This window comes from Hibiscus syriacus, unplaced genomic scaffold (assembly GCF_006381635.1).
Source record: "Hibiscus syriacus cultivar Baekdansim isolate YM2019G1 unplaced genomic scaffold, ASM638163v2 tig00111779_pilon, whole genome shotgun sequence".
Classification (NCBI taxonomy): Eukaryota; Viridiplantae; Streptophyta; class Magnoliopsida; order Malvales; family Malvaceae; genus Hibiscus; species Hibiscus syriacus.
In genome coordinates, this window is record NW_024063176.1 from 2148899 (window position 1) to 2173699 (window position 24801).

General features: G+C 34.1%; 2 protein-coding genes and 1 pseudogene across 2 annotated transcripts; 2 read left to right on the top strand and 1 right to left on the bottom strand.

Annotated features, from left to right (window-relative positions):
* LOC120170410 overlaps window positions 1-15350 on the top strand; it is a 35347-nt pseudogene extending 19997 nt beyond the window's left edge.
* Window positions 15351-16177: 827 nt separating this feature from the next.
* LOC120170448 (stress-response A/B barrel domain-containing protein At5g22580-like) lies at window positions 16178-16891 on the top strand. The gene has a single exon (XM_039178385.1). It carries the CDS (start codon window positions 16361-16363, stop codon window positions 16766-16768), a length of 408 nt encoding a protein of 135 aa, XP_039034316.1. The 5' UTR covers window positions 16178-16360; the 3' UTR covers window positions 16769-16891.
* Window positions 16892-17281: 390 nt separating this feature from the next.
* On the bottom strand, window positions 17282-22004 carry LOC120170411. The gene is made up of 4 exons (XM_039178344.1): window positions 21568-22004; window positions 18238-18241; window positions 17745-18116; window positions 17282-17701 (listed from the first exon to the last, which is right to left on the bottom strand). Exons 1-4 carry the CDS (start codon window positions 22002-22004, stop codon window positions 17345-17347), a joined length of 1170 nt encoding a protein of 389 aa, XP_039034275.1. The 3' UTR covers window positions 17282-17344.
* Between the last annotated feature and the right edge of the window lie 2797 nt (window positions 22005-24801).

Consider the following 24801-nt stretch of genomic DNA (forward strand, 5'->3'; position numbering starts at 1 on the left):
TACTGGACGTTTGACTTAATTACTATTTAATCCTTTTATTTTTGAATTCATCCTATTTTAATCACTGATTTCATGTTTTTTCCTTAATTTTCGAAAATTGGCTATGCAATTTGTAAATATGTTATTTTAGCCACTAGTTAGTATTTATGTTTAATTATAATTCATGTTTCTTGTTTTTTTAGTATTTATTTATTCTGTTAATAATAATGAAACTTGACCAAACATATATGGGATTATAGTTTCTAGCTATAATAGCACCGACATAATATATTTTAATGTGTAATGCTTTAGGTAAATAAATATTTTAAGAACAAATCAAATGCACACCATAATTATTCCAACTTTTTTCGTTAGTAACAAAACATGAATAGGAGGAAGGCTATACTTTCACGTGAAGTACAAAGCACACAATATAAACTGATTAAATAAAGGGCCCTGTTTTATTTATTAAGTCCTTTAATTTATTTTTTTCTTTTTTAATTCTTTAAGTTCTATTTTTGTTATTTTGGATCTTTAAACTCTTGTAAATAATATTTTAGTCATTTGAGTTTTTGTTTATTTTATCTAGGTCCTTTGAGTTTCTGTTTTTGTTATTTTTGTCCTTTAAGTTTTTGAAATTATTGTTTAAAATTTAAAAGTTTTTGTTTTTGCCATTTTAGTCTTTTAAATTTCATCTTGTGATATTTGGTCTTCAAATTTATATTTTACTATTTAGTCTTTTAAATTTATGTTTGTGTCATTTTAGTCCTTTAATTTTTTAATTTTATTATTTTGATTCTTAAGGTTTTTTTTTATTATTTTAGTCTTTATAAATTTAAATATTTATTGTTTGCTATTTTTATTTTGATTTGTAATATTTATTTGTTTTATTTCAGTTCTTTGAATTTCTTATTTAAGTTATTAATTTGAAGCAAATTAATTAAATTTCAATAAATTGATCATAATTTAATTTTATATTTAATTCATGATTTTCACCATTTACGACAACGTGTAAGCGAAACAGTACCAATTTTGGGCGCTGTGGGGGTGCTAATTCTTCCCCACGCGTAACCGACTCCCGAACTCGTTTTAAACGAATCTTTGGTAAACGCAGGCCAGCTTTTGTCTTAAAAAATGATTTTTCTTAAAATTGTTTTTAAAAGACGTTTTTAGGTATTCGACCTACCTAACCCAAAGGTTGATGGCGACTCTTTTTAATTCTTTTTAATTTATTTCAAATTACTCCAAAATTACCCATTTTCCAAAATTAAAAGTCGTAACTATTTTTAAAACAATTAAACGATTGTTCCTCCCGAAAAACGGTTACGACAATGTGGCGATCAATATAGAGAAGAGCTGCTACCTATCGAAACTTCTCGAGGACGTTAACGAATATTACCAGAACGATTGGCACGTTCGAAGGGCGGGATTCAAGCACACTTATTTTGGCACACCGTGGTCGTTCATGTCGGCCATGGCTGTAGATGCTCGTTTTTATCCGAGTCTAGGTCGGAGCAGGCCCGAAGCAAACCAATTACAGGCCCCATTCAAGCCCAATGGACAACAGATATATGCATAAGAAGATAGCAGTTTGAGGGTCGGTTTTTAGCAGTTTTTGTTTTTAGGAGATAACCACCCATCATCAGTTTTAATGGGATTAAACTAAAGGAAATGGGGATCAGTGGGAAGATAACATTACACGATCAGGGAGGGACATCAACGAGGGGAGATCACAAAAAAGAGAGGATTAAGAACGAGAGAAAATAGAAACCATTGTGACGGAAAAAGAGAACCTTCATTGTTTTCTTTTACAGAAAGTAGAGAGCAAAACAAAAAACAATATACTGTATTCCATTTTTTTTCTTCTTCAATTTGGAGATCAAAGGAAACAAAATTCACTGGTTTCAACGAACTAAAGCAATTCAAAGCAAATTCCTTCAAGGTTCATTTTCTTTATCATTATGTACATTAGCATTTCCTTTGCCAATTTTCAATTTTTTTTTTCTTTCAAATAAATCAGTAAATAAATTACATTTTATATGTCTAAAAAGTTCCATAGGAATCATAGATTTAGGTTTTCATTCGAAATAAATAATAAGGAAATAGGATAGGGATTTACCTGGACTGTTTGAATGCAAGTAGGGGCATACTGACTCCATTTTTTCTTCTTCTTTGGTCCGTGTTCTAATATCAAAAGAAGGATAAGATTAGGCTTTGTAAATTTTTCGAAACAAAACCATAGTAATAAGAGAAAGGATCTAGATAGTTTACCTCGCAATGCGTCGTTGTTTGGTGTTGAACTTGTTGGCCTTAGAAGCTTGAGTGTCCGAGAGGCTTTAAAATGGTGATAATAAGAGAGTTTGGGGTCGATTTAAGTTTGTTTATGAGTTATACAATAATCGAAAGTGACGATCGGGTGTTTGATTTTGGGTATTGTAGCCAGTCGTGTATGGTGTTTCAAGGAAATGAGTGACACTGTTGTTGGCTAGAGGTTTGGTCTGGGTATCGAACGGAGTCGAGCCACCAAGACGTGGTGGCCGAGAGATGGAGCAGCGGTAGATTTCCTTTTCTGGTTTGGGCAATGTGCGAGCGTGGGGAAGAAGAAGGGAGAGATAGAGAAGAGGAGAGGAACGGCTGGGTTGTGAGTTTAGGATTAGGTTTAGTTTATAATTAGAATTTATATTAGAAATGTTAGGGTTAATTATTCGTAAGTCACCGTTTTTTAGGAGTTATTAGCGCGAGGTCCGATATATTTAGTTTAGTATATTTTAGTCCTTGATTATAATCTTTTATTTTTCATTTTAGTTCTCATATTTTTCGTATATTCGATTTCATCCTTAATTAGAAATGTACTTAAAATCTGTTTTTTAGACATTTCACTCTTAATTTTCGCATGTTTCGTTTTAGTCCATGTTTAAGTTTATTATGTGTATGTATGTATGATTAGTTAGGATTCATTTAAGGTGTATGTTTATCCTAATGTTGAATGATGGCGATATGTGTGCATATGTTATTATATGGTTCATAAGCATGGATTTAGATGTAATATATCATTTTATTTAATTGATCTTTACATGACATCATTTTGGCATAATTGCATGATAGCCTCATTGCATAACTCGACCATATTCATAATTGGATTAAGGGTAATATACTTTTAATTTAAAATTATTTAAATGGACAGTCATAACTGATTTGAGGTCCGCTTTTAATGATTTTAAAATAAAAGTATATCCCGAAGTGAAACTTAAAAAATTAATTTGTCACCTAAAATATGGGAACGAGAGAAAAGGAAATGTTCGTTTATTTAAATTTATCGAGAAAAGGTTGTTATATCTTTTAAGATCTGGTCTCGATATTTGTAAATAATCGAACATTCTTTATCTTTCTAAAATGGCTCGATAATTTTAATTTAATTTGTTTGAGTGTTTTTGAATGTTTTAAATTTACATTTTTATTTTATGGGATCAAAACTCAAATTAAGTTCGAATTTGTAAAGTTCATTGCAAAAACGTTAATTAATCAACTAGGTACCGATTTAGGGCGTTGTGGGGGTGCTAATCCTTCCCCACACGTAACCGACTCCCGAACTCGAATTTTGGTAACGCAGACCTCAATTTGTTGTTTTAATTAAAATTAATTTTTATTTAAAATGACAAAGCAGTTTTGGGTGCCCAATCACACCCTAATCAAAGATTGGTGGCGACTCTTCGAACCGTATTTTTCGATCGTAAAGGAAATTCAAAATTTTCGAAACAAGAGGTCTTTTAAATCGCATTTGTTTTTAAATTAAAAATCAATTAAAAAGAGATAATTAAGAATTAATGTTGGTTTTTTAAAATCTCACCTTTTTTCACCTTTTAAGAAAAAATTGTTTCGACAGCTTGGCGACTCCGCTGGGGACATTTTTTTAGAGAGTCAGGCCAATAGTCGATTAATTATCTGTCTTTACAATTGAAAGTTATAAATTTGTTTTAATTTGGTTTTTGATCCCTTATTTGGTTTTAATATTTTTTTGTTTATAATATGATTAACCAATAAATAGTTGTACTGATCTGTTTGTTAATGGTTTCAGATTAATTGTGTATTTTGGGAATTGATTTTGAGTGTTTTTATTGTTTGTTTTTTCGCTTTTCCTCACACACTGCACAGTTGCATTATCATAACATGAGCTAAAACCTCGCTCCGTCCTATTTAAGTAGGAGTGAGAGACTATGCCCTCGTGTGGTTTTTACCTCCGCATGGGATAGTAGATCGCTCCTGGAGCTCACGCCTTATGGTCCTCGTGATGGTAATCACCTCCGCATGGACATAAGGAGGTGTGTTCCCTCGAAATTGAACTCGATCCCCTAAAGCCTGTGATGGGCCAGGATTGAGGGTTCGGCATCCCAAGGGGGCACCGGCAAGGACAATTCGAGAACCTATTACTTTAGAACCGAACCTGGCATATAGTAAACATAGAGCCCGAACTTAGGTCGAGCCTAACCCGAACCTTAAGAGTCCCGTGAGGAGGGTACACAAGGAAAAGCTTTTTGAGTCATTTATTTTCGTTTTTCGAATAAATGCATGCGAACTAGAAATCATGCGGTTAGGTTTATTTGTCAAGCAAGCATGTGAATTAGATATTATGCGGTTAGGATTTTAATGTTCAAACAAAGCTTGGGGTTAGATATCATGTTGGGTAGGATCTACTAAAACATAATTAGGTTTTATTTAATGATTATGATATTTATTATCTTGTTGATATTATGTGTACTAACTCATTTTTTTTTCTCTATGTCTATTTTATTTTATTTTGATTTTATTGCATTCGCATCTTCATGTCATCACAAGGTGTTAATTCACAAGTGATTGACTAATAAGAAGGCTGGTCATACTGAAACAAGAAATTCTTAACCATGTAGTCAAAATCAGGAGGTTCAAAGATATTCAGATGATCCATGAAGAAGGACATCCGATGAATGAAGAAATCTGAAGCTGATTGAAGACTTCCTTTAAAGGAGTGAAGGCCAAGTTCAGAAGATAGATACAGTTATACCAAGGACAAGAAGACCCTTCACAAAGACATGAAGATCACTTTGTATTGAAAGTAAAAATGGAGACCTCAAGATTCAATTTAAAGTCATCTGACGTCATCAAAGGTGATAAAGTACGCCGATAACTTTGGGTGCAATATTAGATTCCATGAAGAGTACGGCTCAAGGAAATGAAGAAATGAAGAATCAATTTATATTTTGACTACATGGTGTACTGAATTCTTGTTGTCTAAATGAAGGTTGTTCTATAGTGGTCACTTTTAGGATTAACACTTTGTGCATGTGCATTTGCATTTGCATTCTTATTAGCATTAATTTATTTATTTTGTTATTGTTGCTTTTTGTCATTTTATTATCTCATTTGTACTAACTTGTTTCTATATTGTTTTTTTTCTCTCTCTTTGTTCGCATTGCATGATCATGACATATTCAAAAGGTGTTGATTTGTGAGTGGTCATCATAGTAAAAGGTTTTCATGACGGACAAGGGGTTTCGTGATCAAACAGACTATAACACAGTCGAGAAATGGCATCCTGAGAAAGCTTCGAGAATAGTGGAGGGTTGTGTGCATAAAGATCATATGGCGCACAAAGAGCACAATGAGATAAGAGAGATAAAAGAGCAAATGTCCAAGATGATGGATAGAATAGATGTTTTGTCCAAAGGAAGAGAGACTTCTACAAAAGAAAAGAAAGAACTCAATGAAAACAATCTCGAGGTGTCAGATACGCAATGGACTACTTTAGAACCTGTTGATTCTAGTCAGTATCAGAAATCACACACAATCATTGTTCGTATCAACAAGTTGTTTGGAAATGCCAAGGAAATAGTGGCAACTATAGAAGTTCAGAAGGATGAAAAGAAGCCATGCAGTCAGAACTCGTTGGTGTTTGATAGTTTACTTTCAACATCAAGGGAAATAAAAATGGAAACTCCAATTCAACCCAAGTTGAGAGGTGGCTCTCATTGTGATTCCATCCCAATATCATATAAGGAATTGTATGATGAACTGTTAGAAGCCCGAGAAGTGGCACCGCATTATGTAAAACCTTTGCAATCTCCATATCCAAGTTGGTATGACGTCAACGTTCGTTGTGAATATCATGCTGGAGTTCAAGGACATTCTATTGAGAATTGTTCTACCTTCAAACGTCGAGTCCAACTTCTTCTAGATCATGGAGTATTGGAGTTTGAATTGAAAGGACAACCCAGTTTGAAAACAGATTATCCTGTTGAGTTTGAACCAACAGTGACCAAAGGTAAGGGTATCAGTAAGGAAATCCAGGAAGAAAATTGTTTGCCAAAATACGAAGCTCTGATTCGTCATTTAAGAAGTGAAAATGATAAATTGAGCAGAGAGATGGAAGCCATGCGAGATGATTTTCAAAGGATCAATCAGGCTTTTAAATTTGCTGGTATGGGAAATGTACTAAATGAGTGGATAACAGGAGTCGCTAAACTGAGGAATGACGCTGAACAGTGGAGAAGGAATTGTAAGGTACACGAGGGTCGAGCCGAGAAGTTTTCTCATGATTTACATATTGCAGAAATAAGACGCAATATAGTTGTTGATAATTTGGGAAAATATCAAGCCGAAATTCAGACGTTGAACAGATCCATTGCCAATATGGAAATCTCATATCAGCGCCATAAGCGGGAGAATGACGCTGAACTAGAAGCCGTTAGAGCCAAGAACAAGAAGTTGATGAAGATTGTGGATGATTATAGTGATCTTATGCAAGAGCTTCATAACCACAATGACTTTCTTACAAGGAAGATTCAACAGCAGTGTCTACAGCTCCGAGAATCAGCACTCAAGATAGAGAAAATGGACAAAGTCATGAAAAAAGTTATGACCCAAGCAAGCAATGTGGCTCAGAAATGGGTTGATTTAGCTGGCTTTGCAAGAGAATTAAAGCAGATTGACAACTCAACCCCCGAGCATGAGTGGAAATTAAATTGGCTTTTGAAGGAGATAGAAAAGTTCGGAGTGAAAGTTGTCCGTTATATGTAAAGTTTGTTTGATGTATCGAGACCTTTGTGTTCAATGAAAGTTGTTTTAAGATGGTCACTCTGGAATGACACCTTTTGTATTTGCATTTGGCATTTGCATTTGTATTACATGTATTTATTTAAGCATTTTACATGCATTAATTATAAAAACACAGAAATAATTTATGGAAGGTTATGTGACAGTAATAACAAGATCTTTCATTCATACTACTTCTTCATCATCGTGAATAAGCAAATGGAAGCAATGGAGCAATCTCATAAGGGATCACAAGATCAGTTGCAAGAGCAGTTAGTCGGGTCACAACAAGATACAAGGAATCAAGAATCGGGTTCTTTGCAAGGCGTATCAAATCAAATGATCCAGGTACTGGTACCACAGGCTGCTGGTAAAGAGAAAATGAAGGATAAAGGAAATCAATCTCATCAGACTGGAACATCAAGAGTGATAATTTGCCCTGGAGCATCTAACTCAGACCTAGGGATGAGCCTCATCAATTTTGAGCAATTTGAAAACAAATTCAGGTGGTTGAATGAAGCCATTAAAGATATGAAGGTTGTTAATGCCCCTCACAAGGAGTTAGAAGCTAGAGAACTCAGTTTGGTCTCTGATTTGGTCATCCCACATGAATTTAAGGTGCCTAATTTTGAAAAATATGATGGCACTAGTTGTCCCCTAATTCATCTGAAGATGTTTTGTAGAAAGATGGAAGGGTACCTAAATAATGACAATATATTGATTCATTACTTCCATGATAGTCTTGCTGGGCCAGCTATAGTATGGTATAACCGTTTGAACAAAGAACAGATCAAGACATGGGTCAACCTAGCTGATGCTTTTCTAGGACAATATCAATATGTTAAAGGCTTAGCCCCAAAACGTCATGACCTTCAAAGGATAAGAATGAAAGCTACTGAGAGCTTTAAAGAATATGCCCTAAGATGGAGAGGAGTGGCAGCACAAGTTCAACCTCCTTTGTTAGAAGAAGAAATATCATATATGTTTCACGATTCTCTTCCAGCTCCTTTCTTTGAGTTAATGATGGGAAAGTCGATGAATAACTTCAAGGATCTTATGACAGCTGGAGAGTTAATTGAGGATGCAATCAGCAAAGGAAACTTGAAAGACACTTCTAAAAACCCAACCGATCAAAAGGAACAAGCTGATGAGGTGAATGAATGTCACGTCCAGAGCTCTCAAAGTCATAAAAGAAAAGGGGTAGCGGGTTACTCGAGGCGTCCAAAGAAAGTCCCAAGATCGAAAAATGCTTTGAAAGTGTTCCAAACTCCTATCTCAGATATGTATCCCCATTTGATTGAAGGTCAATACCTCACACCGAGGCCAGTGAAAGTGCAACCAGACCCTTCTGCTCATAGCTATGATCAAGATAGTGTCTGTGATTTCCACTTGGGGGCATTGGGACATTCTACGGGAAACTGTAGGCCGCTGTTAAAGGAGATAGAGATGCTTGTGGCAAATGGGACGTTAACAGAGGAATTGGTGGAACAGTGGATGACGAGCTTGAGTGGGGCATCAAAGAACAATATATAACATCCGTTTGAGTTAAATACCACGACATTAGATGGGTAATGAGGCCTCCTAGATAGGAAGAGATCATTTCATTCTATCATGAAGCTTTATTCCATTTGCAAAATCATGTTTGAACTTGTTTTTCATCATTTCTCAGTTTTTTTTGTATAATGATATTTAAATAAATTCATGTTACTTTAAGGATGGTAAATATTAAATCGAATTTACAACTTGAAATTCTTTGAATATCAACTGAATTAAAAACTCTTTAAATGATTAGAGTTATAAATCTTTGACAAGATGACAAGGTTGAAACCTGATAAAACAAGGACCTTGACCTTATCCCCAGAAGATACAATCGAACACCATACCTTTCTATTGCAAGGACCGATATAGCCTTCTTCTATCATAAGGAGATGAACAATAGGTTTGGTATTCAGGTATGTATAGGAGCGGACAACGTGGGGCATCTTTTGTGTATGATGTCACGAAACTGAATAGACCACACTTTTGTTGATGACGTTCAAGGATGATTATGATCTTTACAGATGGAGTAGTCGAGTAGGTGAATCTAGTTTAGGTCAGTTGCTTGGAAATTGAACTCTAACGATGAGATTTTCTGACTTTCAACAACACCTAGACTATGACAGGTTCTTCTTGACAAGCTTAAGAAATTAGACCCGTATACCCAAATTATAATATTATATGTATACAATAAAGCTTGAGCTGTCCCTCTAGAGCAATTGGTTAAACGCCCCGGCTTTATGGACATAATTTAGCTAGCCTAATAAAGGTGATGATATTATATATATACAATAAAGCTGAGCTATTCCGCTAAAGCAATTGGTTATAGAGGAAACTCGAAAGCCCTGGCTTTATGAATAGATTATATTCAAACCATGACCTTGATCGGGTACCTGGCAATTTGGTGTATGCTCCACTGTGATTGTCAAGTCAAAGACTTTGTGATGGGACGAACCCTTCAGCTAGCCCGATAGAGGCAAATTACAATAAAGCTGATTTCAGCTAGCCAGACAATGGCAAATTAAATCAAGTTTTTCTAAATAAGGAGTTTCGGTAAAGATTGACTAAGGGAGTTAAGGAAAACCTGTTATAGTCAACTTCACACGAGCACTCAGGAATTTCATTTTTAGATCGATATTTCTGCACTGCCTTTGTTAGAGGAGTCTACGAGGCTTGAACAAATGGAAGATTTCAGAGAACTGAAATAGAAGTGTTCTATAAAGTCTAGTAATTGATTATGCAAGTTGCGTCATTTTGTCCGTATTCGATTAAAATACCAAGCCAGAAGAAGGGGCATGTTGTGATGTTCGCAAGGATCGAGAAAGAAATGTAAGTTTGTTGGCCGAAACCTTAAAAAATAGGAAGCCAACCTCAAGCCAACCCATCAATTTTGACACTTGTCAAAGAGTTATAACTCTGAAAAATTAAATAGTTATTGATTCTTTTGATATTCTTTGAACTCATGTTTATGATTTGATTTGATTGTAAGCCTGAATTAAGGGGCAATGCTTTATAAAATTCTTTCATTCTTTGATCCCTATAATAAGAGAAAAGGGAAAAACATTTTCAAACAGGACAGTCTCAAATGTCAAAGGTCCTTGAAGCTTGTGAGACTCATTATGCCTCTATTGGAGAAAAGGAATAAGCAATGCCAGAACATGAAGTATTCCACGATCTTGAAGTAGATGGTCCAAGAGAACAGAATGAATGAAGAATGAAACTTATAAAATTTCCTTGTGACGTTGTCAATTACCCATCAAGAAGAAGATGATCTCATTATTCAGAAGGGGCACATATTACAACTTGTATAAAATGCAAGACATTTTGTTAGAAAAATTAGGCACTTAAGTGTTTATGACAATGTGAAGAGACGCCTTCAAACTACTTGACAACACTACTATGTAGTGACACGAGAATGAGAACATTCAAGTTATGATATGTTGGGCACAAAGAGATCCAAGAGTACCCACTTTGGGGCATGACCAGAAACCCAGATCATGTTGGGATGACAAGATTCAGATCAAGAAGATATTGAGAATGAGCCTCACAACTTGAAGTGTTAGGGGCAGACCGTGAATTTGAGCAGAGCTTACCTTGTAAAGCAAATCAACTGAGCATTGATCAATGGCAGAGTCCTAGAAGAACAACTCTGAAAGCATAATTGAGCCAAGGACGGAAATGGGGCAACACAGTCGTATTTCTTACTATAGCAAGATGTTGAGAGAGAAAACACTTTCTCCGAAATAAAGAAAGAAAACAAAGATGACAAGAAGAAGATCAGGGGGCTTGTCAAAGATGCAAGTTGGAAACCGTGAGTTGCTACACGAGCATATGAAGTAGACCCTTGAAAGAATGATCAAATAGAAGAAGATCAAGCTCACCACTCTGGAGTCAAATGAAGATTGAATCAATATTTATGCATTCATGAGAACGTCATTTGAATAAAAGAAAATGCATTACATTGATACATTTAATTGCATTCGTGTTTCATGCATAAACACATAGTTTTGACAGATCTTCCAGTGAAAAGAGAAGATGCAGGATGTTAAAATCCTGACAATTGAAAGGTAGAAGTTAAACATCAAATACAGGGAATCATGTTTAATGAGGCAGAACCTGAAGAACGCAGGGGTCAATCCATAAGAGGAAGCATTGCTTTGAAGCGGGGCACGTGGACCGATCATTAAGTCATTTTTATGAAGTGAAATGAGAATGATTTCTCATTAAAATATGAAATTTGAGATTTTGAAAAACAAGTAAGGTTTCTTACCCAGTAAATAATTTAAGTCCTTCGGGCCATCAGTAAGTCTTTCGAGCATGATGATGAAATCCTTCGGGTCATCTGTAAGTCTTTAGAGCAAGATGATAAGTCATTCGGGCCATCCATAAAGCCTTCGGGTAGGATGTTTTCACATGAATTTGAAAAATAAGAAAGTGATGTTTTAAGAAAATGAAACCTTTGAAAACTAAAAAGGCGATTTCCAAAATTTCTCACTTAGTAAGTCCTTCGGGCCATCAATAAGTCTTTCGAGCATGATGCTTAAATCCTTCAGGCCATCAGTAAGTCTTTCGAGCATGATGATTAAATCCTTCAGGTAATTTGTAAGCCTTCACTGAAGAGTAGTGAAGCAAATCCATCAGTAAGTGCCATCAGTAAGTCTTTCGAGCATGATGATTAAATCCTTCGGGTAACTGGTAAGCCTTCACGGAAGAGTAGTGAAGCAAATTCATCAGTAAGTCTTTCGAGCATGGTAATTAAATCCTTCGGGTAATTTTTAAGCCTTCACCGAAGAGTAGTAAAGCAAACCCATCAGTAAGTCTTTCGAGCATGATGATTAAATCCTTCGGGTAACTGGTAAGCCTTCACGGAAGAGTAGTGAAGCAAATTCATCAGTAAGTCTTTCGAGCAGGATGTTGAAACCTTTCGGGTCATCAGTAAGTCTTTCGAGCATGATGATTAAATCCTTCGGGTCATCCATAAGTCCTTCGGGTAGGATGTTTTCACACCAAGGTGATAAGTCATTCGGGCCATTTTAAGCCTTCTCGGAAGAGCGTTGGAGCAAGCTATCAGATCATCAGATGTGAGAGGAAATTGAAGGTTCTCGAGTACAAAGAAGTGGATCAATTGATTAAAAGAAAATGTGCACGAGGAGTCATTAACCAATTCAAGGTCTTAGAAAGAGAGATGTTCAGATGGCAGCCTAGTCCAAGAAGATTCTCATATCTAGCTGTTGCGAGACAAGCTCCCGCAAGAGAAATGGATTCTCAAATATTCTCTTAAATTCTAATTTTTTCGAGTATAATGTTTTTCAAATCTTCAAGCATACATTAATGAGTGACAACGTTTGATTTTCAGGTTTAACCCTCGAAGTTGAGCCTTCATGGAAGAATAGTGAAGCAGAATCACACCAGAAGATTGTTCGAGTTCTACTCCCTGAAGCAAGAGGGAGCGAACCCGTAGACAAAAGATTGTTCGAGTTTTACTCCCTAAAGCAAGAGGGAGCGAACCCGTAGGCAGAAGATTGTTCAAGTTCTACTCCCTGAAGCAAGAGGGAGCGAACCCGTAAGCAGAAAATTATTCAAATTCTACTCCCTGAACAAGAGGGAGCAGACCCGTCATTCGAAGATTTTTCAAGTCTCATTTATCCCGAAGTAACAGTGAGTGGTTTAATCTTTTGAAGTTCTCATGACCGGAAAAACTCGATCATCTTTTGATCTTTGCTCTATTCTCGTTATACGACAATGAGCAAAGAGGGGCAGCTGTAGATGCTCGTTTTTATCCGAGTCTAGGTCGGAGCAGGCCCGAAGCAAACCAATTACAGGCCCCATTCAAGCCCAATGGACAACAGATATATGCATAAGAAGATAGCAGTTTGAGGGTCGGTTTTTAGCAGTTTTTGTTTTTAGGAGATAACCACCCATCATCAGTTTTAATGGGATTAAACTAAAGGAAATGGGGATCAGTGGGAAGATAACATTACACGATCAGGGAGGGACATCAACGAGGGGAGATCACAAAAAAGAGAGGATTAAGAACGAGAGAAAATAGAAACCATTGTGACGGAAAAAGAGAACCTTCATTGTTTTCTTTTACAGAAAGTAGAGAGCAAAACAAAAAACAATATACTGTATTCCATTTTTTTTCTTCTTCAATTTGGAGATCAAAGGAAACAAAATTCACTGGTTTCAACGAACTAAAGCAATTCAAAGCAAATTCCTTCAAGGTTCATTTTCTTTATCATTATGTACATTAGCATTTCCTTTGCCAATTTTCAATTTTTTTTTCTTTCAAATAAATCAGTAAATAAATTACATTTTATATGTCTAAAAAGTTCCATAGGAATCATAGATTTAGGTTTTCATTCGAAATAAATAATAAGGAAATAGGATAGGGATTTACCTGGACTGTTTGAATGCAAGTAGGGGCATACTGACTCCATTTTTTCTTCTTCTTTGGTCCGTGTTCTAATATCAAAAGAAGGATAAGATTAGGCTTTGTAAATTTTTCGAAACAAAACCATAGTAATAAGAGAAAGGATCTAGATAGTTTACCTCGCAATGCGTCGTTGTTTGGTGTTGAACTTGTTGGCCTTAGAAGCTTGAGTGTCCGAGAGGCTTTAAAATGGTGATAATAAGAGAGTTTGGGGTCGATTTAAGTTTGTTTATGAGTTATACAATAATCGAAAGTGACGATCGGGGTGTTTGATTTTGGGTATTGTAGCCAGTCGTGTATGGTGTTTCAAGGAAATGAGTGACACTGTTGTTGGCTAGAGGTTTGGTCTGGGTATCGAACGGAGTCGAGCCACCAAGACGTGGTGGCCGAGAGATGGAGCAGCGGTAGATTTCCTTTTCTGGTTTGGGCAATGTGCGAGCGTGGGGAAGAAGAAGGGAGAGATAGAGAAGAGGAGAGGAACGGCTGGGTTGTGAGTTTAGGATTAGGTTTAGTTTATAATTAGAATTTATATTAGAAATGTTAGGGTTAATTATTCGTAAGTCACCGTTTTTTAGGAGTTATTAGCGCGAGGTCCGATATATTTAGTTTAGTATATTTTAGTCCTTGATTATAATCTTTTATTTTTCATTTTAGTTCTCATATTTTTCGTATATTCGATTTCATCCTTAATTAGAAATGTACTTAAAATCTGTTTTTTAGACATTTCACTCTTAATTTTCGCATGTTTCGTTTTAGTCCATGTTTAAGTTTATTATGTGTATGTATGTATGATTAGTTAGGATTCATTTAAGGTGTATGTTTATCCTAATGTTGAATGATGGCGATATGTGTGCATATGTTATTATATATGGTTCATAAGCATGGATTTAGATGTAATATATCATTTTATTTAATTGATCTTTACATGACATCATTTTGGCATAATTTGCATGATAGCCTCATTTGCATAACTCGACCATATTCATAATTGGATTAAGGGTAATATACTTTTAATTTAAAATTATTTTAAATGGACAGTCATAACTGATTTGAGGTCCGCTTTTAATGATTTTAAAATAAAAGTATATCCCGAAAGTGAAACTTAAAAAATTAATTTGTCACCTAAAATATGGGAACGAGAGAAAAGGAAATGTTCGTTTATTTAAATTTATCGAGAAAAGGTTGTTATATCTTTTAAGATCTGGTCTCGATATTTGTAAATAATCGAACATTCTTTATCTTTCTAAAATGACTCGATAATTTTTAATTTAATTTGTTTGAGTGTTTTTGAATGTTTTAAATTTACATTTTTATTTTATGGGATCAAAACTCAAATTAAGTTCGAATTTGTAAAGTTCATTGCAAAAACGTTAATTAATCAACTAGGTACCGATTTAGGGCGTTGTGGGGGTGCTAATCCTTCCCCACACGTAACCGACTCCCGAACTCGAATTTTGGTAACGCAGACCTCAATTTGTTGTTTTAATTAAAATTAATTTTTATTTAAAATGACAAAGCAGTTTTGGGTGCCCAATCACACCCTAATCAAAGATTGGTGGCGACTCTTCGAACCGTATTTTTCGATCGTAAAGGAAATTCAAAATTTTCGAAACAAGAGGTCTTTTAAATCGCATTTGTTTTTAAATTAAAAATCAATTAAAAAGAGATAATTAAGAATTAATGTTGGTTTTTTAAAATCTCACCTTTTTTCACCTTTTAAGAAAAAATTGTTTCGACAATGGCTGCCTTTATATTCCTAATATTCACCATGATTCAAGCTTTCTTTGCTATCTATGCATACATCCCTCTAGATACACGTAAATTAAGGATGAACTGAAAGAGGATTGTAGGAGACGGTTATTCCTGAAAAGTTTAAATTCTCATATAATTTAGATATTTTATTTTATATTTTTCTTGTAATTCATTTTTGTCCTTTAAAATTTTATAAGTTAACTCTTCTTTAAAATTTTACCCCTATGTACTTTCTGAATATAAAATTATGTATCAATCTCTAACTCAAACTCACCTATGATAAATCAATGAAGTTGGTAAATTGCTCGTGAAATTTGACGAAAGAGAAACACAGCAAGAGGTAAGCATGTCGGTAAAAGGAACATAACTGTAGCTTTTGCACCATCCATTGTCAGTGCACCAAATGTACTGTGGAGTAGTAATTAGATTTCAATAGTTATATAATACAAATATATTTGACATAAAAATCTAGTAGGATAAATATTAATGGTATTAGTCGGGTATTTTAACCCTCATATTTATTAAATTAATATATAAAAATAAATAAGTTTTTAAATTAATTTAATAACTAGACATTTAATTATAAGAAATATTCTAATTATGTATTTAATTTATACTTATAATTATAAATCATCATTGTAATTTTGAAATTTTCTTTTTTAATAAAATTAGCGGATTAGACCATTTTCCCATTAATTTGTCATTTAATTTGTTGCACTACTTAAACAAAAATCTAAACAAATCTTTGGGAATTGACTAATCAAATATTTACAAAATGCTATGTGACAAAAAAAAGCAAAAGGAACACGACAATGGTAGAAGAAAACAGTGGCTGACTGTAAAGTCTCACCCCCACCATATGCGAGACTGTCCATCTCCATATATTGAGGTTACGACAAGATCGAAATACATCCGACACTATAATTTTACGTTCGTACAATGGATACAGATGGTGGGATTAGGGGTAGTGGTGTTTTGTCACACTGGATGGATTGGAAACTGTGGAAGTTGACACACAAATAATTGCGGTCTGTATAAATCTGTGATGTCCTAAACCTCAAAACTCTACAAGAGATAGAGTGGAGAAACACAATAATGACAGGGTTCAAGCATCTTGTTATCGTCAAGTTTAAGGCCGATTCCGTAGTCGACGACATACTTAAAGGAATGGAGAAGCTGGTTTCGGAGATCGACATCGTCAAATCGTTAGAATGGTATGCTCTTTTTTTTCTTTTTCTTTTTAAGATATTGTCTCAGGGAAACATGGATTTTCCATGTGGAGTGATGGAAGTGTTTTCTTGCAGGGGTGAAGACATTGAGAGTGAAGAGATGCTTAGACAAGGGTTTACACATGCCTTCTTGATGAGTTTCGACAACAAAGAGGATTACTCTGCGTTTGTCGGACATGCAAGTCATGTTGAATTCTCTGCAACGTTTTCTGGTGCCATTGACAAGATTGTGCTGCTTGATTTCCCTTGTGTTGTTGCAAAGGGTTCGGCTTGATGATTTTCCACAATTACTAGATTGGCATCCGTTGTTTGTTCTCTCTTGTATTTGTGCATCTATGTGTTATGGCTTGTAATTGCTGTTAATTTCTGAACAATCTCAATTTGTATTATGTTTTGTGTTCGAATATTTAAAGCTTCACTGCAAAGTGTTGGTAATATGAAGAATTTAGTAGAGTAGTACCAACTTGTTTCCCGATATTTGAATGAACGAATATTAAAGAGCTGTGTTATTCTTAGGGGTAACGATTACACCGACAAGTTAAATTTACTTATAAGAGAGTAATCTATGCTACAACACAATTAAATTTCATTTTGATTTCTTTTGAATTAAATTGCCGCCAATGTTTATATTTTATTTTTCACCAGTCTCATTTTCTTCGACAATAAGGACCCTTTCGAGTCTGAATCCAGAGCTTAGTTCAATCGTTTACTACATTTGAATATTCGAATGTCAGGTTAAGTTATTTTATTTTCTCATATGATCGAAGGATTAAGTTGAGAGGGAAAATTGGGCAAGAAAGTTGACAAATTAAGACAAACAATCAAACATGGACACAAGTGAATAGTTTCTTTATGTGTTCTTACAGGCATAAATCAACAAAGAGAATTCAACTCTGTCATGTTCATTCTGCAACAACTTCTCCTCCAACCAAAGCCGACTACCCAGTTCGCTTCTTGTCCTAAACATGAACACGACAGATCCGGTGACCGGCTTGAAGAACCAGTCATGGACATCCCACATCAGATCAACTAACAATCCATCAACGAATATTGTGCGGTTTCCTCTTAAATTCCACTGCAGTCTCTTCACATGAATCTCCGTCTTCTTGTCGATACAGACCGATAAAACCGGATGGTTTAGGCCTCGATGTTCTCCACTACATCTAATGGAAACATCATGTACGATGCCCCTGTCACAGAATTGAGACTTGTTCGAATAATGTGTATTATTGCCCGAACAATGATCTTGCCGAGAAACTAGAGACGATTTCGCCACTTTGGTGGTAATAGTCTTGAGCTTCTTCACCAATATGGCCTAGAAAAAGGCCTATCTCCGAATCAACTACAACCACGACATAGAATCTGTTGACCGGTTCGGGTCCCGTGTCGTACTCGGCGGTCGATAGATCCCAAAAGACTTCTATCTTCGAATGACCAGATTCGGTCGCTTTGTTGTCTTTCTTCTTCTCGAAAAGCTTCGAATTCGTGTTGAACTTGAAACACGTCGAAGGGTCATCGTCACCGAAGTTTATGACAAGGCCTTGACTGAACTGATTCTTGGACCATGTGTCTCTGATCAACAGCTGCTTGCCAGTCGAAAGAATCACTTTGTAAACACGTGACTGCACTTTTTAGTGAAGGAACTGAACTTTGAGAGATGCAGGCATTGCTTGGATAGCTTGAGCATGAAAACTGAGAAACATTGACTGCATTTTCACTAAAACATGAAATAATTTCTCTCACTGTCCTGAAAAAACCAGGAACACATGTAAGGAAACTGGACAAGTTTCTGTTGGAAATAATAACAAAGCAGGCGCAGATTCATTAGTGTTTCAAAAATCTCTCACCTTATATATAATCTGCTATAAACAGGGAAAGAAACAGACGTGAATTGCACGAAAATCCTTCCAAGCTATGCTTTCTTTGGTCACTTCAGCCACATATAAATATTAAAAAAAAAAAGTACAGAAAAGGAATAAAAAAGATAGAAAAAACAAGCTGGAGTGTTGGACTTGGACCTGGTCTGAATATCAGCATTTGCTGTCATCATATAAGAGAGTTTGTATATTTCTTTTATATAATCCCGATACTCAATTTATTGGTTTATTAATTTAAATTAAATATTATGAAATTTTATTGTAAGACGACTCTCTCATCTCGATTTGCATCATTCATATTGTTAAAAATTGAATTTCTATCTTTATTTTATTTACTTTAAAGAATATGTGAATACAAAAAATAATTAAATTATATTCTTATATTCAACAATCATGACAAATTAAAAGATAAAACCAAATGTGGATTCCTTATTTCAATGTCAAATTCTTGATGATGTCATTAGACATGTTGCCGTTCATATATGAAACAAAAGAAACTTGGTCAACTTGTGAGGTAGAGATATATAAGGTTTGGATTTGTTAAACTAATGAGGTTTCAGTTGTAAATGTATAGCTGTTAGGGATACAAAAGCAAATTTCCAAGACTATATATATATATAAATATATGAAGAGTTAATTGCATTACACGTTCTGAAACTATAATTTTTATTCTAATTTGGACTCTAAACTTTTGAATGTGTCAATTTCATCTCTAAACTATCCTCATTCTGAATTAGTCTTTTAATTTTTTAACATTCTATTTTTATTTTCAAACTATGATATTCATTCTAAATTAGTCCATAAACTTTTGAACATTTCAATTTCATCCAAAACTATTAGTATAAGCTAACCATATCCCATGTTAATAAAACCATTAGATCAAGTTACATTATTATATGTTTAAAAAAAATAGGTTAAACCATGGTTAAAACTAATTTCCTATTTGGATGAGAATGGAAGATGAAAAGTTTGGAGGGAATTTAAAATGAGGATCATAATTTGAGAATAAAATTAGAATGTTCAAACGTTTAAAGACTGATTTAAAATAAAAATAATAGTTTAGGAATGAAATTAAAATATTTAAAACTTTAAATACGAATTTAAGATGAGAATCATAATTTAAAAACGTCTTATATAACTAACTCATATTAACCAAATCCAATGACAAATATATTTAATTTTTAATAAATTTGAAGGATTATATTTGAGCATGTTTAGAATATAAGCACCATACATATAAATACAACCAAACAGAATTTTCACATAATAAGATTTAAATTAGAATAAAAATCAAACATCGAGATTCCAAAAATGTTTTGAAAATAATTTAAAAGCTAAGAGCAATTATAAACATGTTTCTAAGATTTAGGGAAAGAGGGAGACTGAAAATTAATAATTATTTCTACTTTCAAGTGTCTGTTACGAAGTAATGCTATCAACTCCAAATAATTTCCTCAAGTAAAGGACCCATTTGCATAGCATTACAAGACAAGGTTGTTGTTGATGTTGGAATGTTTTTTTTTCTATAGAAAATTTGTTCTAAAATTGAATTTATAAGATCATCTTTTGGTAGTTTTTTTTTAAAGATAAGAACGGATCGGGTTAAATTTAGATTTAAGATGAAAAATACTTTATTGGAGCCGATAATAATAGTATAATTGACCTTTATATATTAAATGATAATTATTATAATATTCCTCTGTCAAATTATTTCAATAAGTCTTTATTTTATCTAATATAAATAAAAATTATATATATCGAGTCGGAATGTTTTTACCTTAAAAATAAGGTACTCAAGACCTAAGTCAAAAGCTTTTCACGACAACATCGTTATAATCAATTTCAACAAATCTCGACAATAAGAGAAATAAACCCCACAAAATAACTATCATAACATCGTGTTGAAGTCTCGGATGGCTTAAAAGGAGTTGTGGTTGTCGCATATGTATGACGTTTTTAAAGGGCCACATAGATGCTGTACTTATGTAGGGCAATACTATAATTAAGACACGGACATGGGGCTGAAGTGTACGAGGCTGGGACGTGGAAGTGGGAGAGGTAATTATTTCTCTAATTTTAATGATTTAATTAGTTTTAGATTATTAGTATTTTCAAATTCATTATAATTAAGTCATTTTCCCTCTTAAAATTTTGACTGTTATGGAGGACGGGTGACGGTTGGGGATGGTTCTCCGAAGGTCAACATGCGTTAAAAATAGGAAAAAATGAATGGGCGGCAGTCGATATAAAAGACAAAGCTTTTCCTCCGGGACAGCCGATTGCTGGACGACGACGAAATGGGTGAGGATTAGTGACGAACAAGATCGGATCCCTTTTGATTTAAGTCTCCGACATCGCTAGATGTTGTAGCAAATCGTTTTCCGACAAAGTAAAGTTGTCACTGACAGTGACTAATGGTTATGGTCATTTAATCACTAAATTTATATAAGTTAAAAATTTTAATTCTAAAACAAATTAAATTACTCAAATTAATTATTATTTTAATAAAAAAATTATAATTTAATTATAATCCTATTAAAATTAAAATTAAAATTTAATAAATGATTAATTATTAAATTAATTTTAATAAATCACTTTACTTTTTAATATATACATAATAAGGATAAATTTGCTTGTGATGTGTTCCGATACGTCATTTTAGTAGTATATTACAGTGTGCTACGTACGCCATGGACTCATCAATTTTTAAAAATTATATATTGTCTTGATTTTTAAAAAGTTATGAATAGAGCTCATTACATCTACATAGCATGTGTGCATTATTAATAGACAAACAAAAATCTTTTTGAGATAATTCTGATATCATTTCAAGCACTACAAGATTGCAGTTAATTTTGCTTGCAAAGATTACTAGGGTTTTAGCTTCGTTTGGTAGATAGATGACCCGATTATTTGTGTAATAACATTGCTATGTATAGATACTTATAATTTTTATTCATAATCTAATTTATAAATTTATTTGCTCCGAACATAAAATCATACGTCTCTCCTTATATTCATATATAATGAAACATTGTCTTTTCGTCTACGACAGTAATGGAAACGTGAAAATGAAATCATTTTGAACGGATCATGTTTGCATACGGATGAAATATTTCAACTCAGTTTTCATAGGACTCGATACTTGCCTAGTTTTATTAGATTGTCGTAGTGATGGATGGATCACCAAGAGAACCTTAACTCCCAATTCTGAAAATCAGTGCTAAAATAAATCCCCTGTGGTGTTGCTTTCCAAAAGCAATTCCCAGACTCTTTGCACGAACGAGTTTCGACCCCGGACACGAAAACGGTGATATCGTTCAAAGACTTGGGTCCCCAGTTGAAGTTGCACACAAAATGAGTTTTCCTCCAAAAATGAGTGATGAACTTGAACTTGAACTCTTGATCCTTCCAAAGAGTATGGTGTCCGAGATCGTCGTCGTTCGAATGGCACGTGATCTCCACTGGCTTAGCGTTGTCCGGCATGCCGTTGATGATGTGAACCTTGAATCTCACACGGAGAAGCACTTTATCCACCGATTCTGCATATCCCAGTGGCGTTTGAGAGATGAAACTTGCAAGCAAAAGCATGCAAATGAAAGGACTTGTTAGGGTATTATGATTGTAAGACATTGTTGTTTTGCATTGGATGAAGATGGGATGTTGTATTTATATGAATGAAAAAGGAATCAAATTACGTTAAAAAGGAAGTTTCATTGCTAAATTAGGTAGTATTTACCATTTACTAAAATTACGCATGATAAATTAAGTTTTACATTCCTTGTATTGACCGTTGATAGGTCTAGTTGAGTATATAATCAATTTTATTTCAGCCCCTTAATATAATTTTTATTTAATTGATATGGGTAAATTAAGTAGCATTTGCCTTTTACTAAAATTACCAAGGTGAAATTAAGTTTGACATTAATTATATTAAAGGTTGATAGAGCTAAATTAGGTATTTAATCACCATTTTTTGTCCATGCCCTGCACACCAACCCTACTGCATATTGACGAGGAGACCAACATACTTCGGAATGACAACGATTTGACGGTCCGACGGCGAGATCGGAGGCAAGAAAGCTGAGAAGTCTCGGTCTCGATTCGCCAACGTCGGGGCGTTTTTCGGCAAAACTAAGGCCAGATTCACGTTCTAAAGGCCTAGACGAGCGTCATGGTTGGAATTCAAAGGCCATCGGTGGCGGCAATCGGTGCAGCGACAGACGACGACTGGCGGTGAGACATTTCATCAGTTTCTGAAAAATTTAGAGAAAAGAGAAAGAGTTTTTTTTACAAAAGAGAGAAATGAAAATAAAAAAATATAAAAAAGAAAAATAAAGGGCTTTATAGTCCAAGCTAGGGTTGTAAATGAGACGATATAGATCACGAGTTATTCGAGATCGACTCAATCAAGGCTCGATAAATACTCTGACCGAATGGACTGGACTCGAGCTCGACTTGAGTTCTTAAAGAGCTAAAACGAGTTACTTGATATTCGACTCGAAAAACTTGTGAGCAGCTCGAAAATATAATATATTAAGATTTTATTTTTTTAAAAATAGATTATTAATAATATTAATATTTATGTATTGATTTTTCTAAAAAAATGCAGTAAGATTTTAATGTATTTAATGTTCAGGTTTGAGTTCGAGTTTGAGGCTTCAATCGAGTTAAGTTTAAGTTTTTTTTTTTCATTTCGAGCCTTTTCGAGCTGCTCACGAGCTTAAGTTAGGATTTCGTGTTCGAGTCGAGCTTGAAAATTTCAAACTCACGAGTTTTCGAGTTGAGTCGAGCTCCATTTCAGAGTTTTCGAGTCGAGTCGAGCTCAGTAATACTTGAACTCGACTCGGCTCGTTTACACCCCTAGTCCAAGCGAAACAATACCGTCTTGTATGGCTAGGGGATATTCGCGTGCCAAGTCCTTCGCAGTTTGTAAGCCTTCCATTTTGGCCATTAAATGAAACTTTGTCCTCTTTATTTCGAGCCTCATATTTACTTTACATATTATTTCCATCACTGTTTCTTTAATAATATATTTATGTATATATTTATGACTTGGACATTTTACTTCAATTCTTTTATGCTTTGGTAGTGTATATTTTTTTTAGTTCGTTTTAGTCCCTCATTCTTGTCTTATAAGATGAATGCTTAGTTTATACTTTAGACCATAGGATTAGGATTTTGTTCGATTTAGTCACTGCCTGTGATTTAGTATTTAAGGTTTAATGGTTTTATCGCATATTCCATCCTTAATATTTTGTTTCTTTTATGGTTTAATCTCTGTTTAATGTGGTTCTTGTTTCCTCTCATTTTTACTATGTATATATGTTAAAGTGTATGTATTTTTTATTTCTATTGTTATTTATTTATGTGCATTTTATGCATATGTATATTTTTTTTATAACTCTCATGAAATGTTATTGTTGTTTGCTATTCTTATAAATGTTTTACTCGTATATTTTCGAGGACATCTATCGTAGAATGGGTGTGAAAAGCGTTACTTTATAGAAGTAGTGTGATTCGATACAACATTCGAATGAAAAGCGAACTTGAAATAAATTGAGTCTATTTTGAGTAAAAATTGTATATTCATATATTCTTTTGATGATTGCTTTTTTTTTCAAACTTACTTTAAATAAAATAAACGTATTTTTTAATTTTCCTACTTTCTTTAACTAAACCGATAGTACAAATTTCTTAGGGTGTTCGAATAAGTTGGTAAATTATTATTATTTTTTGTTTATATAATGACAATATACATGTTTTGTTTTCTTTAATAACATATTTCATTATATTATTCGACATTTTATCGCACAAATATCCGGCATATGTATTCTTGTTACCATGAATAAAGAGAGGACGCTCTTTTATAGAGAAGAAATCGAATAGATAGCATTCCTAATAGTTGGAGTGCAAATCCCGTGGCCTCTTCTTAAAATAAGGAATGATCTCTATTAAATAATTCGAAACAAACTAATCAATGTTCAATAAATGTATCATAATTTAATCTTCTGTTCGAATTTTTAATTTCCACCACGACAACGTACAACGATTAGTACCAATTTTTGGACGTTGTGGGGGTGCTAATCCTTCCCCACGCGTAATCGACTCCCGAATCATTCAAAATGAATCTTTGATAACGCATACCAATTTTTGTCTTAAAAACGATTTTTCTTAAAAAAATTTAAATGACGTTTTAGGTATTCGACCTACATAACCCAAAGGTCGATGGCGACTCCCAAATCAATTTTATCAAAATAACACAAATTTTTTATTTTTCCCAAATAAGTCGTAAATTCGAGGTTTTCATCGAAAACTTGTTAGTTCGTCAAAAAAGACGTTACGACAAGGTATATAATAAATTTTCTTTCATCCCATTAATATAATTTTTCTTTGATTAATCTGGGGTAAATTAAGTAGCATTTACCTT